Below are 13,263 nucleotides of genomic sequence, written 5' to 3' on the forward strand. Positions count from 1 at the left end.
TAAAAACAGAACTAAAAACCCCTTCTACCTGCTATGGTGAAGTCAGCCCAGTATTTGCTCAGTTATTTACCTAAATCAAGTTGAATTTAATTCTTCTATAAAAGCTTTTGATTTAACCTTTAGCGAATTCTGCACCCCATTACTAAGAGTGGTGAAACAAATAGTCTGTTCAGAAGAATAAGGAAAGAACAGGGAGTGCAGAACACCATATCAAAAAAAGCAAAGGAATCTGACCAGGCTGATCCAACATTATGTTCAAATGAGGCGTACATTTTGCAGGGCTGCCTCATTAACTTTATGGTAAAGAATGAATTCTGATCCAGCATAGATCTGTGAAGCTGGCAAGCTGTTCTTCCCAAAACGTTTAAATCTGACTAAGATTTCCATGACTAAAGCGAATACCTTTTCCTTTCCTCCATCCTTTCTTTTAATAGAATTTGAGACATCCAGGTGCTAGCGGGTAAAGTTTGGGTAACATTGGGGATCTTGTAAAGGCAGATGTTAGGAGAGCCAGTGAAAGGAGGAAGTCCCAATACATCGCGCGTCATTATTTGGCACTGAAGTGAGAACAAAGGTGCATTACATACCAGGAAATAGTAAAAAAAAAAACAGTGGAAAACGAGGAGCTTGTATTTGCTTGCCAGCTTCTTAAAAGAAGAACCATTTTTAAAGGCTTCTATGGCTATACCCCTATACCAAGTGTTTATTTACACTTGGGGAGATTAACTTCTGTAATTATACACCTAGAGACAGATGTATGTAATTCCCTTTGTGGCACTCCTAGTCAAGAAACAGAATATTTTGAAAGCTAACGCCACTTCTGCTGGCTGCAGTACTGGATTTTTGCCTGGGGTGTTACCAAGCTGACTAGTGACTCATTGCCAAGGTAGATGATTCTCTTTTAAAGATGCTGATGTTTTTTTAGAAAAGTAAGGTCATTGTAAAGTATTCTATTGAACAAGTGCTGATGTCACAGCAATTTGGGTCATCAGTCAATGGGCGTTCCTTTTAATTAGTGCTAAAGTCTTTGTGTGTGTGAGCTTATCTCCGAATCTTGCAGGTGTAACTTACGCAAGAAGGCTTTAAAAAATATGTTGACTTCATATTTGAATATCAGAATTTAAGACACTTTTTGCCAAATTTCAGCTAAATTAGAAAAAGGGAAAAAAGTTCTACCTTAGTTCAAGAGCTAATCCTCCGGTTTTGATGCCTTCTTGGTGCTTTTTGTGGATTTATATGCCTGAAGGAAAAACGAGGCACAATAGAAATGTCGTACGGTTTGTCTTACTCCATGATAGTATAAATGAAGCCACAGCGTAGGTGTTACCTGTAAAAAATAATATTTTGGCAATATTTTATTTTATTGTGCTTTGCTAGTGACAAAATACCATGTTCCCAGGCCAGGTCCACCCTTAGATACGTTGATTATACAGAATTGCAATCCTTGCAGAGCTGATTGCTTGTATCTCTATGTCTCTTTTTCACGGCATAGGTCCACAGCGCTCAGTTCATGGAGTTTGCAGAGGTGGAAAACCATGATGACTTTCACACTAATGAAGATGGATATATTCACACACAGGACCAGCGAGGGGTTTACATAATACATGATGTGGCTGTAGAGGACCTGAAAGAGCTTGAGAACCAGCTGCTGCTTGTGGCCAGCCAGTACATTGAGAAAGATAAAAGTAAGGTATCTACAGGTCCAAAAGACCGGTGATAATTCCATTTGCTCTTTTCAAGGTAGGCCGATCCTATGATTTCTTGAATCATTGCTGTACTTCTGCAAGACCAAGTGCTGACTGGAATTTTGGGACCTTTCTTTATCCTCCTAGTTAGCTAAGTGATGAATGTGGTACAAAGACCTAACTGAGCATGCGGAATTGCTTGTCACATGTTGTTAATGTCACAGTTTTGCACTTATTCAGGGTCATAGACATCAAAGTCATCCTGGGGGGGGAAATAAGACAGAAGGGACATTTACTGATGTAGCTAAGTAATATAATGAGCAAGCACATCTTCAAGGCACAGAGAGAGAGTCAGAAAACAAAAATGTTAATTGTTTCTGAATGTCTTTTAATTAATGTATTAGATTGCTTTTCTGCAGAACTAAATTTACCTCCCACCACTTTTAAACTTTTTCAGTTGTAAATGAGAAGCTGCAAAATATTTGATGTTCTAGACTTCCTTTTTTCCTGCTGCTTTTTTTTATAGTAAGAACTGAGTTGAGGCAGACTGTATTACAGATTTCTAAAAAGAGCAGCTGTATTTCTAGAATAGTGAGGAGGAAGAAGCTTGTAATTGTAGGAAGTATGGAGGGAGGGCCGTTAGAGAACAGTGAATAAATGCCACAAACACGTATGATATTCAGAGAATTGCACAAAATATCTCTTAAATCACTGGAATTACTTTCTGTATTGGTAGGATATTGTTTCTGATGTTTTAGTAGGCTTCCCTAAAACTGAATGTTCTGACAGACAATGCAGGGCAGAGCTGAGGATTAAGATGACCAAAAACCCTTACAAACCTGCTTGCTAGGACCACCTTTGAAGTCACCTGAAGGTCCTCATCGTGGACCTTTTTCTGGAGCATCTTTCATATGAAGAGAGGCTAAGAGAGCTGGGACTGTTCTGCCTGGAGAAGGCTTAGGAGGGATCTAATCAGTGTGTGTAAATACCTGGTGGGAGGGAATGAAGAAGAGGGAGCCAGATTCTTCTCAGCGGTCCCCACTGACAGGACCAGAGGCAATGGCCACAAACCCAAACACATGAAATTCCATCTGAACAGAAGAAAACACATTTTTACTGTGAGGGTGGTCAAACACTGGCACAGGTTGCCCTAAGAGGTTGTGGAGTCTTCATCCGTGGAGATATTCAAAACCTGACTGGACATAGTCCTGGGCAACCCACCCTAGGTGACCCTGTTTGTGAGCAGGGGGTTGGGCTGGATGACCTCCAGAGGTCCCTTCCAACCTCAGCCATTCTGTGGTTCTGTCACGACAGGAGGCAGACTACTGAATGAGGTAGGGTACTCTGGTAGGCTGGTATAGCAGTTCCTGTGTTTGTACGTGACTTCATTATCACCCTCACACAGTACACTTGAGGACCGATCATGTACAACCTGTCCTAGCTCCTTATGCTCCTTCTTGTTATGGTCTCTTTCTGTGTGCCAAGGCCACAAACGCCTTTAATGCTGACTTCTTCAGTGACCACGGACTTCAAATGACTCTCTTGTTCAGCTTTTGAAAAATAAGACACTTGAAGTCGGGACCTGAAGACTAGCTGCTGAAGCCTCTTCTATTTATTCCATGGCTGATTTTTAACTCTGCAGCTCTAAACATTTCAGATTCATTCTACTTGATTTATCATTTATTGTCAAAATTAGCCTTAATTTAGATAGTATCACAGCCAAGAAACCAAAAGCATGATTTCTTTAAGGATTTGTCATGGACTGCTAGTGTAGAAACATTTGTGGTGATTTTTTTTCCTTCCTTCACAGTGATTTTTAGATTATGAAGACTGACTTTTCTAATAGCAAGCCATCTGAAAAGGAAGCCCTCCCCTGGACTCTGCCCTGCTATATCTCTTTGTAAAATTTACCTTTGAGTACTCCGTGCCGCTTTTCTTTGATCTGAGAGTGAAGGTGAGGAGGTGAAGGCGACCCCAACATGATTTGGTGCTGTGAAAAATTAAGCTTCTCTTCACTTTCCTCCCCTAGTTTTCTTGTGCTTTCTCTGGCTTTATCTCTTGATGTGGGTCTTTTGAACTCCAGCCATTGCCCTTTATCTCAAGGAATATTTGTTAAAAGATGAGGGAAGAGGTATGTTTAAACCAAATGCTTGGTGCGCTTGTTCTTTGCCTTGCAGGATACTCTGGGGCCCTCCAAAGCTTATGGGACTTCAAATCTTTTCCTGGCCTGGGGTTCCCTGGCAAGTAAAAACCACAATGCTGTGCTATAAATAAAAAGAATTACCACAAGCCCTGGGACTCTAGGCATGTGGAAATCCCTCTGATACTGGCATCTGTTTGTTTTCTACTTAAATTTTGGTCTTAGGCAATGTAACTTGTGAGCAATTCAGTGGCAGCAACATCCCTGGCTGGGCACAATGATGTGCTGTGCTGCTTGACCTCTGGACCTGTGAAACTGCTCTCTTGGAAAAAAAATGCCAGGTACGGAAGCTTTTCTTGGTCTGAACACATTAAATTGCAATCAGTTCACTTCAGGTTGTGTAAGGTTCCCTTTCAACAGCATTCCCATTGTGTACACAGATGGATGCCAGAGCCAGCAACCGTGGGTGGTGGTATGGGTTTCAGATGCATTGGGAACCTGGCGCTGGGCTGGGCTGGGCTGGGCGCGGAGGATTGGAGCTGCTGGGTGCTGTGAGTTGGGTCTAAAGGACCGTATGTAATGGCTTTTGCAACAAGAGAGGAGAAATGCTCTTGTTGTCAGACAGCAGCCTCTGTAGCTGCTGTGCCAAGGCTGGAAGCACTTCTGCAAGGCCTTAGGAAGAGTCACCCACCATTGGATAATTGGAAGGATAATTGGAAAGGACAAGGCCATCTCCAAAGCAAAACTGCAGAACATGTGTCCCTCCTTGCGTGCCAGGGAACGGAGCAAATGAAGACTGGGAAGAACCAACTGCAGCCCTGAGGAGCCCGGGCCACCAAGAAGTCCGAGGCGCAAATTTTTTCTGTGGTCCTGGCTGTCCCTGCTTTCTGGGGCTGGTGCAGGAAACTTTTTATGGCTGTCAAGAGAACTGTAATCATTGCATCTTTGTGAAGCCGAGGGAGGAGAGACTCAGTCTGCAGTTGGCTAGGCCCATCATTTGGATTATCCTTTGTCAGAGGGAACCAGAGAGATATTTTGTATGTTACGGCATAAAAACCAATCCATTTATTAATAAAACCTATATATAAGATTATACATATATTATAAATCTATTTCTTCTTTGTTAGTTAATCTACTTGAGCAAAAAATGCCATGATATAGCATGGAGTTAGAAAAAAACAACAAACAAACTAAAAGTAAAAATGTGTCTTAAGTGATTCGTAGCTTTGCCACTCACAAGGGCTGCTGCATATCCTGCGGGCTTTCCCCTTCCTCTCTCGGAATCTAGTCATGTGTCTGTATTTTGCCATGGGACATGAAATCATACAGGGTTTCTGCCCAAAGGCTTCAGTCTTGAAAGATGAAGAGTAGACAAGTTCAGAGGAAGGGACCCAGAGGAGCTTGGAAGCATATTTCTGTCTGTGGGACTCACCAGTCCCAAGGACAACGCTGTGAGTGTCAGGAAAGGAGCAGAGAGTCCACTTGGGAAGCAGGGGAAATGGCACTAATTGAGGTTGCCTTCACACACTTGAAAAGTTTTGTTCTCAGTCCTGGAGTAACCCAGGGCAGCTCTCAAAATAGGAATGCTAGAGGGTGTTAGGGAATCTCCTGTGTACCATTGAAGAGGCTTCAAATAGAAAACCTTTTAAACTAAAATAGTTGTATGTAGTTTAGGAAATCTCCTAAGGCCACTCTCCTGTTTTTATGGTGTTACAGAGCTATATAAAATACTGCCTAATTGCCTAATTCACTAAGTTTCTGTTCTCATCCCGATAGACTTCGCTTTCCATTGCTGTATGATCATGCTACCTCTGTGAATCTGCCTTTTATTTTTATCACGGGCCTTCTGTATAAGGAAACTTGCTTTCTTTTTGGAAGAAAAACTCCCCCTAGAGAAGAATGAAACCTCTACAGCCACAATACACTAATTCTTTTCCAAACCCATCAAAGAGTATATTCTGGAACTGCTCTCACAACCCAACTCTCTAGGCAGGATTAAATGTACAGATGTGCTGTTGCTGGAGGTCTTTTGCTTTTAGCTGAAATGAAATGGAAGTCAGTCTCGCCAGCTTTGTTTCCAGCTGGGACGGAGTTCTTTCTGAATGAGGAAACAATAACCCTTTGCCCAGCAGCTGAGACAGCTTAGCTTAGCCAATATAAAACTTGCTTACGGCCTATTGCAGTGTCTTAGCTTCCTCCAGAACAGTTCATGTCTGGCAGGTCTACATGAGAAAACTTGACTGTTTCCATTGAAATCTGAATTCTCAGCTACCGAGTTACCTCCTAAGCCCTTCTGCATCTTCCTCTTCCACAGTCTTCTGGTATCAGTATGGAAAGTAACGTGGATGCTTTTCTACTTCCGTGTCGATGTAAAATAGCCAGATGTAGATCATTTCATATTGACATGACCGATTTGTCCAGAAGCAAGAGCACTGGCCGCTCATATTTTCAATCCCCTAATAGCCATCTGACCAAAAAGTGCTACAATGTCATCTCGAGAGTTCATGTGCTGTCATGCTTGACACATTTCTTTTTCTGTCCTAAGCTGTGGGTATTTGTAATTAACTTTTTTAGTTAAATAAAACCTTACAGCTATTCTTGGTAGAGGAGCCTGAAGAGGGCATGCGTCTTTGTACATCTTTAATTACCTCTTCAATTAATTTGGAGTTTCTCCAAAAAATGTAAAATAACTGTGACAGTCATTGCCAAATGAGATAACAGAGAGATTTGTATGAGTCTGCAGGTTTCATGTTGGGGGAAGTGGAGTTTTTCAAAGACATGAAACCAGTGTGTGTGCTGGAAAAGAAACAGAGAATGGATTAGAGTGGAAAGAAGTAGGTGTTTTTAAAGTAGCAAGTACATTGCAATGTTACTTCTTGAAGGGAAAAATGTGCAGAATAAAGATCTTCATGCTTCAGTAGGAAAAAAACATCTTAACTATGCAAGATTTGGAGGAAATTTCTTGTATGGGCAGTTTATTCTATGTTCTGTTCTTGAGCCTTCTGATGAAGCATCAAGTAATATCCTGTGCCAGAAACAAGATGCTGTATCGGGTCACAGTTGGTTTGATACAGGCGGCAAACTCCATGTTTAGAAATCTCCCCCCCACAAAGAATGAATATTTGGGTGAATAAACGTTTCTAAATGTGCTTCTGAATATCTCTTCAGCTTCTAGATGTTTACTTTGAAGCTTACCAACATGCTTTGGACCCAGAGTAAAGATTTGCTTTGGCCCAAGCGATAACTGACATCGTGCATAAACATCCAAGGTTTGATCTCAAGCTTGAATATTTTGTCAGCACCTACAAGGATGAATGCATCTGTTTGCAACTTCACTTCCAACTGCTGAGGGACATAGTAAACCAACAAGTAGGTTGAATTTACAGTATATCCATCCTGGGGAAGCAGGAGATGAAATCCAGAATGCGAAGCTTTGATTATAGCCTGCATGGGTTTACAGTGTTAAAATGGGTCGATACTAATTTAACAATGAATTCTATGGATGCTCTGTAAATTGAAGGCCTGAAGCTCAAGAGCAGAAAGCTATCATTTCATCAATATCAGAAAGAAAATGTTGGAAAGGTTGCAGAGCTTCATATGTCATGCTAAAGCAACATCGGCTGCCGTTTGAGACAATTAGAAATAGTAGTTGAGAGGCGTGGAAGCTAAATAAAACTGTAATCTGTATTTGTTCTGTAATGCAGTGGATAAGGAGCTAGTCCTGTTTATAGTAAGAGAGAAGAGACTTTAAAAAGAATATAAACAAAGCTTGTGCTTTAAAGTGCACTTTGAAAAGCACTATATTTCAGATAGCTGTGAATTCCTGTGCTAATAATTAAAGCACGACATTTGAAATCCTCACATTTTTCCTCTGGTTTAAAAACCTGCCTCAGCTTTCCTCTGTATCTTGCCACAAGAGATTTCCTTTCTCTGAGTTTTGATTTCGGAGGCTGCAAGTTGGGAAGTTTAATTAGCTAACCTTTGTAACTTGGCTTTTGGTCCACAAACAGAAGTTTGGGTTTGGGTACAAAAGTTCTGCTGTTGTTCTGCTGTTGCCATTAATGCTACCATACTGCTAGCAATAAAAATGGAGCCTTGTCAGCATCGTTGGAGCTCAGATTTTGTTCTGAAGGAATATGAAAGATTCAAAATAATTTTATCAGGAATAATTCATCTAGAGTGGGTACATATATAACTGACTTGAACATTTTTATATATATAAAAATAGAAATTTTTGCAGCTTATGTTTAAATAAAGAATAGTTGGGTTTGCCTTGATTTCTAGCTGCGTGTGAATTTTATTGGCTAATGTCACTTGTGTTTATTGCTGAGCTTTAGATAGATGTCCAGAGGGAATATGTCCACAAGATTTGGCAGGAAGGTCAGAGAGGTGGCATCAGTGAATTTGGACTTCCTTATAATGTAATTACTAAGCAGCCTATCTCTCTTAACACTAGCCTGTGAGTAATTATAGTTTTATTTTTCTGGAGAGTACCTCATTCTGTTCTAGTTTCTGCGATTATTGTAAAAATTTGAGATCCAGCACCTGAAAATAAGACTATTTGAAAAAATGACAGTCTTAAGGTGAATCAAGCAATAGATGAGTGTCTCATGTTATTTAGTCCCATGCTATTTAGATAGCCAGGAAAACATTCAAAGAAGAAAAGTGATTCCTCCCCCACTGCCTTTACACTACCCTTTCCTGACAATGGGTTTGATAATTGCATCTTGCAGTGCACTGGGACATTAATATTCCCATGGGTTAAACAATAACTAAATTAAATTAAATTAAATTAAACAATAATGACGGAAGTGGGTATCGAGGTTAGCATCGCTTTAGACTCGCTGCATCACTGTCCTGACCCGGCTTCACAGCTTTCACAGTCTATTACTTTGGCCACAGTCTATTACTCTTTCTAGTGCAACCGTCCGGTTGGATGTGCGTGTACCACGTTTTCACACGTGGAATCCACATGTCACCTGCAGTACAGACCTGCCACATGTCCCCCATCGGCAGCTGTGCAGCACTGTGGGTTATTGCGAAGGGTTTTCACAGCAGCTGATACACACCCAGAAGCAAAGAGCCCCTTGCCTCTGCTCCCTTCTGGTTTCCTGCCTCTGTCTCGAGCCCCTTGGCCCTATTCCTCCCCCTACGCACATGTTGACGTTGTGTTGGTTATCTGAGGGCTTCTTTTCAAGTGCGGACAGTTTTAATGGGCGGGCATAACAGATGTGAAAATGCAGTTAATAAAACATGTCAGCTAACAAAAGAGAATTTTAAACATTTTCTGTTTTCATTAGTAAATGAGACTACTGAGATGTGTTCCAATATAATTACGTTTATTAGGGCTTCAGTTCTATTTTCAGATTTGATGATTGATTTCTGATGTGCACTAAAGCCATTGCAATTTATTCTTGCAAATTAAGCAATTGCAAGGTTTCTTTATATATGCAATTTATAAAAGCCTTATTTGAGAGCTATTTATTCTTTCTTTGGTTTTGTTGTTGTTAAGTCCTACTTTGAAGAACATTTAGTTGCTGGAGTTTCACCCTTCTCTTGGTCTGGTGTGCTTGATCCCCAAAGCTCTTGAGTATATCTACCAGGAATTCTACAGCATCTGCTGACCAAAAACAGCCAGTAAAGCAAGTAATCTAGAAAAACAAGTACTTCAGCTAGTGGTTGATGAGTGGCTAACTATGGAAAACTCAGAAACTTTTTACAGCTCTCAGATTCAAGAAGACGTAAGTTCCATTTTTATGTTAGTAATGACTCTTTAAAGCAGAATGCCCAAGAGTGTGATCTTGCTAGTTCATTTATGCTTGCTGGTTAAAATTCTAGCTATGTGATTCTTAATTCAATTATTTGCTTATGATTGGTGAAGATCCGTTCCATCCACCTTTAAAACAAGACTTTTTTCTGTAAATGAACACAGAAAGGTAGAATTCTTAATCTCGTGCCAGTATAAAGTAGGAACAATCAGCTTAATGAGAAGGAAAACACACACACTTAAAACTTATGTGAGATCATGGTAAGTCTCCAGGTTTTGCATTTGTGTGTGTGTACAGTCTGCAAAAAAAAAAAGACTGGACATTAAAGCAAATATTGTTATAGGTGGAGCCAGTTATTACTGTAATGTCCACCATTTCCTGGTCTAGAACACTGAATTTGGTTGGTTATAATTTTGATAAATGTTAATTATTGTGAATGAAATTATCGATGTTGGATATCTCTATCAGGTTTGGTTTTTTTTTAGTCAGCTTAGTTGTTGCTGAGAGCAAGAAATGGAAAAGAAATTATTTTATCTGTTTTCTCTACAAGACTGTGATACAGCTATGCTTTGGAGCATACATTTCAAGTTTGGGAAGGCTCATTAGGTAGTGATATGCTATGCTTTAATTCCTGCCAAGTTTGGCCAGCATAAACTAAAATACGCTATTGCAACATGTTCAGTAGGAAGACATTATCTGAAGTTTCTGTGTGCCCTGGTATATCTATAACCTGAGGCAAATCAGGACTTTCCACTGTCCCTGCAATAATAGCTCTGGTCTAAGCGATCCATGTTTGAGCATTGAAAGTGAGTACGAGAAGCTGTTAGCCTGCACTGTCACTCGCGTTGCCTTCACTGGAGCCGGCGGAGGAAGATGGCTGAGCAGATCGCAGAGGAGACGCGGCAGCTCTGCTAGTGGAGCAGGAGCCGGGCAGGAGCACGGAGAAAATACAAGTGGCTTGGTAAGTGGGATGACAACCACTAAATGGGAATGAAGATTGAGACAGATGAAAAGCTGGGAGACAGAGACTAGGACTAAGACCCAGTGGGTTTCTTCCTTTTGAAAAGAAAAGATATGGGGAAAAAAGTGCACTGCAGATCGGGGCTGGGGCAAGGAGGCACCTCAGGTCGGGGTGGAGAGTTCAGAATGATTGGATAAAGAGATTGGATCAAGCTGTCCAAAAGCAGTGATAGTACAACTTGCTAGTCAAGGGAGCGGGGATGAAAATGAAAAGTTTGAGGCATGGAGGTGCAACTAGTTAGATGAAGAGACTGTGAAGACAGTGATGGGTAAGAAAGTATAGAGGCAAACTAAAGGCAGAAGGGCACAGCCACCTAGGATACTCCCTCCCTGGAGCAAAACCTGCCCTGGAGCAAAACCTGCCCTGGAGCAAAACCCAAGAATTACTTATCCAGCATCAGTCTAATGCCAATAAAATCCGTTGGCAGTGTCCCACTACTCTCTTGTCCACAGCAGATCATGAACGATTCTTTGCTTTTTTAATTTTAAATCCTAGAAGTCAGTGGCAGAGTTCTGTGGTGAATCTTAAAGTTACCACACTGCTGTTGCCAAGGGGGAAAGGGAGGGGGTTTGTTGTGTTTACTTCTTGCCCATTCCTTTTCCTCCAACAGAAGCTCCAGATGAGACAAACACACGCAAGCAGGTGATGTTTAGAAAGACACTAAGGTTGAAAAAGTCAAGCATTTAAATTTTAGGAAATTTACCTTTGCCAGAGCAGATTTAATTTGGTTTCCTTTTGCATAGCCATGATGATGCAGTCTTTATATGATCACATTTCTTTTCTTTATGACTTGGTATGCTAAAATCAACGTTTCTGTCCTTCTTGGACTGCTTCTTTTGTGACCCTGGACCTCATTCTTCCATGTTATTCCAACCCTTCACTAAGGACGGTTTTACAAGATCCAGTTTTTATTCCCCATCTGACTTCCTAAATCTTTCAACTTCACAATAAACAAATTACCTACAGGTGAGGTACAGGTGCTGCCAGCCTGGGAACAGGTGCTTTTCCTATGAAGAAATATCAGACTGCCAAATGAAAAGAAAAGTGAATTCTGGAATTAAAAGACTAAGTGATCCCTGGGAAGCTGTGAGGTCTTTCTTGCTCACCCCAAGCCAGGATCAGCTATACCTATGTTATTCCCGTGAGATAAATAGATGTTCTTAAACACATCATGTGGTAGACTTTTTCAAGCAGTCTGTTGTAGTGCTTCACCAGCTTCACCTTTAGCAAGTTCTCCTTAAAGTCTAGCACAGATGTGCCTCGCTACAGTCTAAGCTTATTACCTCTTCTCTTGTCCTCTTTGGAAATAGGGAAGATGCTGTTGCCCTTGTAGCAGCTCTGTGAAGAAGCACATAAAGATGGGTTGTCCTGTTCTACCCATCCAGAGTCACAGAATTACAAAAGCACATTATAAAGCATTGGGGGAGAGGGACAACATGAAGTTGCACAACTTCTGACACAACTTTGGGGTGTTGTCTTTTCAAACTTTTTTTTTGCTTTTTAGTGTAGCTGTGAAGGTGTAGCCAATGGCAGGTGTTGAAATCTGGACTTTTATTACTAATAACTGCATGGCTGGGTTCAGATTTCCTCATGTTCTGTGATTCATTGGTCATAAGCAGCAAAGCGTGAAGCCACTCAGCTATAACAGCGGCCACATCTATCCTGTCTGACACGAGCAGGGTGGCACAGTTGTACAGGTTGTGACAGCCAGAGACAAGGAGCATCTTCTCCTGCACACAGAGCCAGGAGCTCTTCCTGCCACCTATTCCACAGCACAACAGCCAATGGACCATTTCCTTCTTTCCAGCTCTTCACGTTACCGAGCTGCAGCTTTTGATCATTTTTCTTTTCTGGGGTTTCTGCTCTTTTGGAGGCTGCCACCGTCCCAGTAGAAAAGGAGTCCAGCTCTGCTGAGTTAGCTGACCATATGAATTTGCTGTCCCCATTTTGGGAGCATCATACATACAGTGGCACGTGTGCAGGGATCTGTACATTTAGAGGAGGAATGGCCTCAGCTAGTAATAACTGAACCAAGTTGCAGAGCCCCTGCTTTAGAGAGGTTCATACATCTGAAAGCGTTCTGAATTTTGATTATAATAAAAATGGCAAATATCCTGTGTTAGATATAAAAAATAAATAAAATAAACTTTGTTAAGTCCTTTGAGTAAAGCCAGGTTTATAGATTCAGCGTCTTTACCTTCGAAGCAAGTGGCAAAACGTCAGTGTATTTTTAGGGGTCAGGATAGGTCAGGGTAAGCACAATTCTGACCTTGCATGGGTTGCAAGTCAGAAGCAACTCCAGTCATTATTTAGTCCAGAAAAAGAAAAAGGAGAACGGTCCCCTAAAGTCTTTAAAGACTTTGTCATCGGTATGTAAATTATTTCTGTGTTTCCTTTTTTTCCCTTTCCTTGCTGAGGTACTGATAGAAGACCCCGTGCTCGTGCAGGAGATTGCTCTGTCACTATTAGAGGTGGGAGCAGACGAAGAAAAAAAGACAGCCAGAGAAAACCAGCTCTTTATCCTGGATTCTTTCTCCACGCTCCGCCATCAGCTGATAGAGGAGGCGACCGAGAGTGCGCGGTTAGCCAGGTTCGTGGGTCAGTTAGTGCTGTTTTAGCTACGGTGACCTCAGAGAGATGTGGCGTGTA

At 41.3% G+C, this 13,263-nt stretch overlaps 1 protein-coding gene across 1 annotated transcript in view; it reads left to right on the top strand.

The window, feature by feature from the left end:
- LOC104084371 (transmembrane protein FLJ37396) overlaps nt 1-13,263 on the top strand; it is a gene marked incomplete at its 3' end in the record, with an annotated part of 29,383 nt that overhangs the window by 10,488 nt on the left and 5,632 nt on the right. The window contains 7 exon segments of the mRNA XM_009588180.1: nt 1,493-1,713; nt 6,140-6,194; nt 6,994-7,194; nt 8,163-8,284; nt 9,338-9,429; nt 9,460-9,566; nt 13,032-13,204. Of these exon segments, the coding sequence (XP_009586475.1) occupies nt 1,493-1,713; nt 6,140-6,194; nt 6,994-7,194; nt 8,163-8,284; nt 9,338-9,429; nt 9,460-9,566; nt 13,032-13,204 (971 nt within the window).

This window comes from Fulmarus glacialis, unplaced genomic scaffold, assembly GCF_000690835.1.
Source record: "Fulmarus glacialis isolate BGI_N327 unplaced genomic scaffold, ASM69083v1 scaffold3382, whole genome shotgun sequence".
Lineage (NCBI taxonomy): Eukaryota > Metazoa > Chordata > Aves > Procellariiformes > Procellariidae > Fulmarus > Fulmarus glacialis.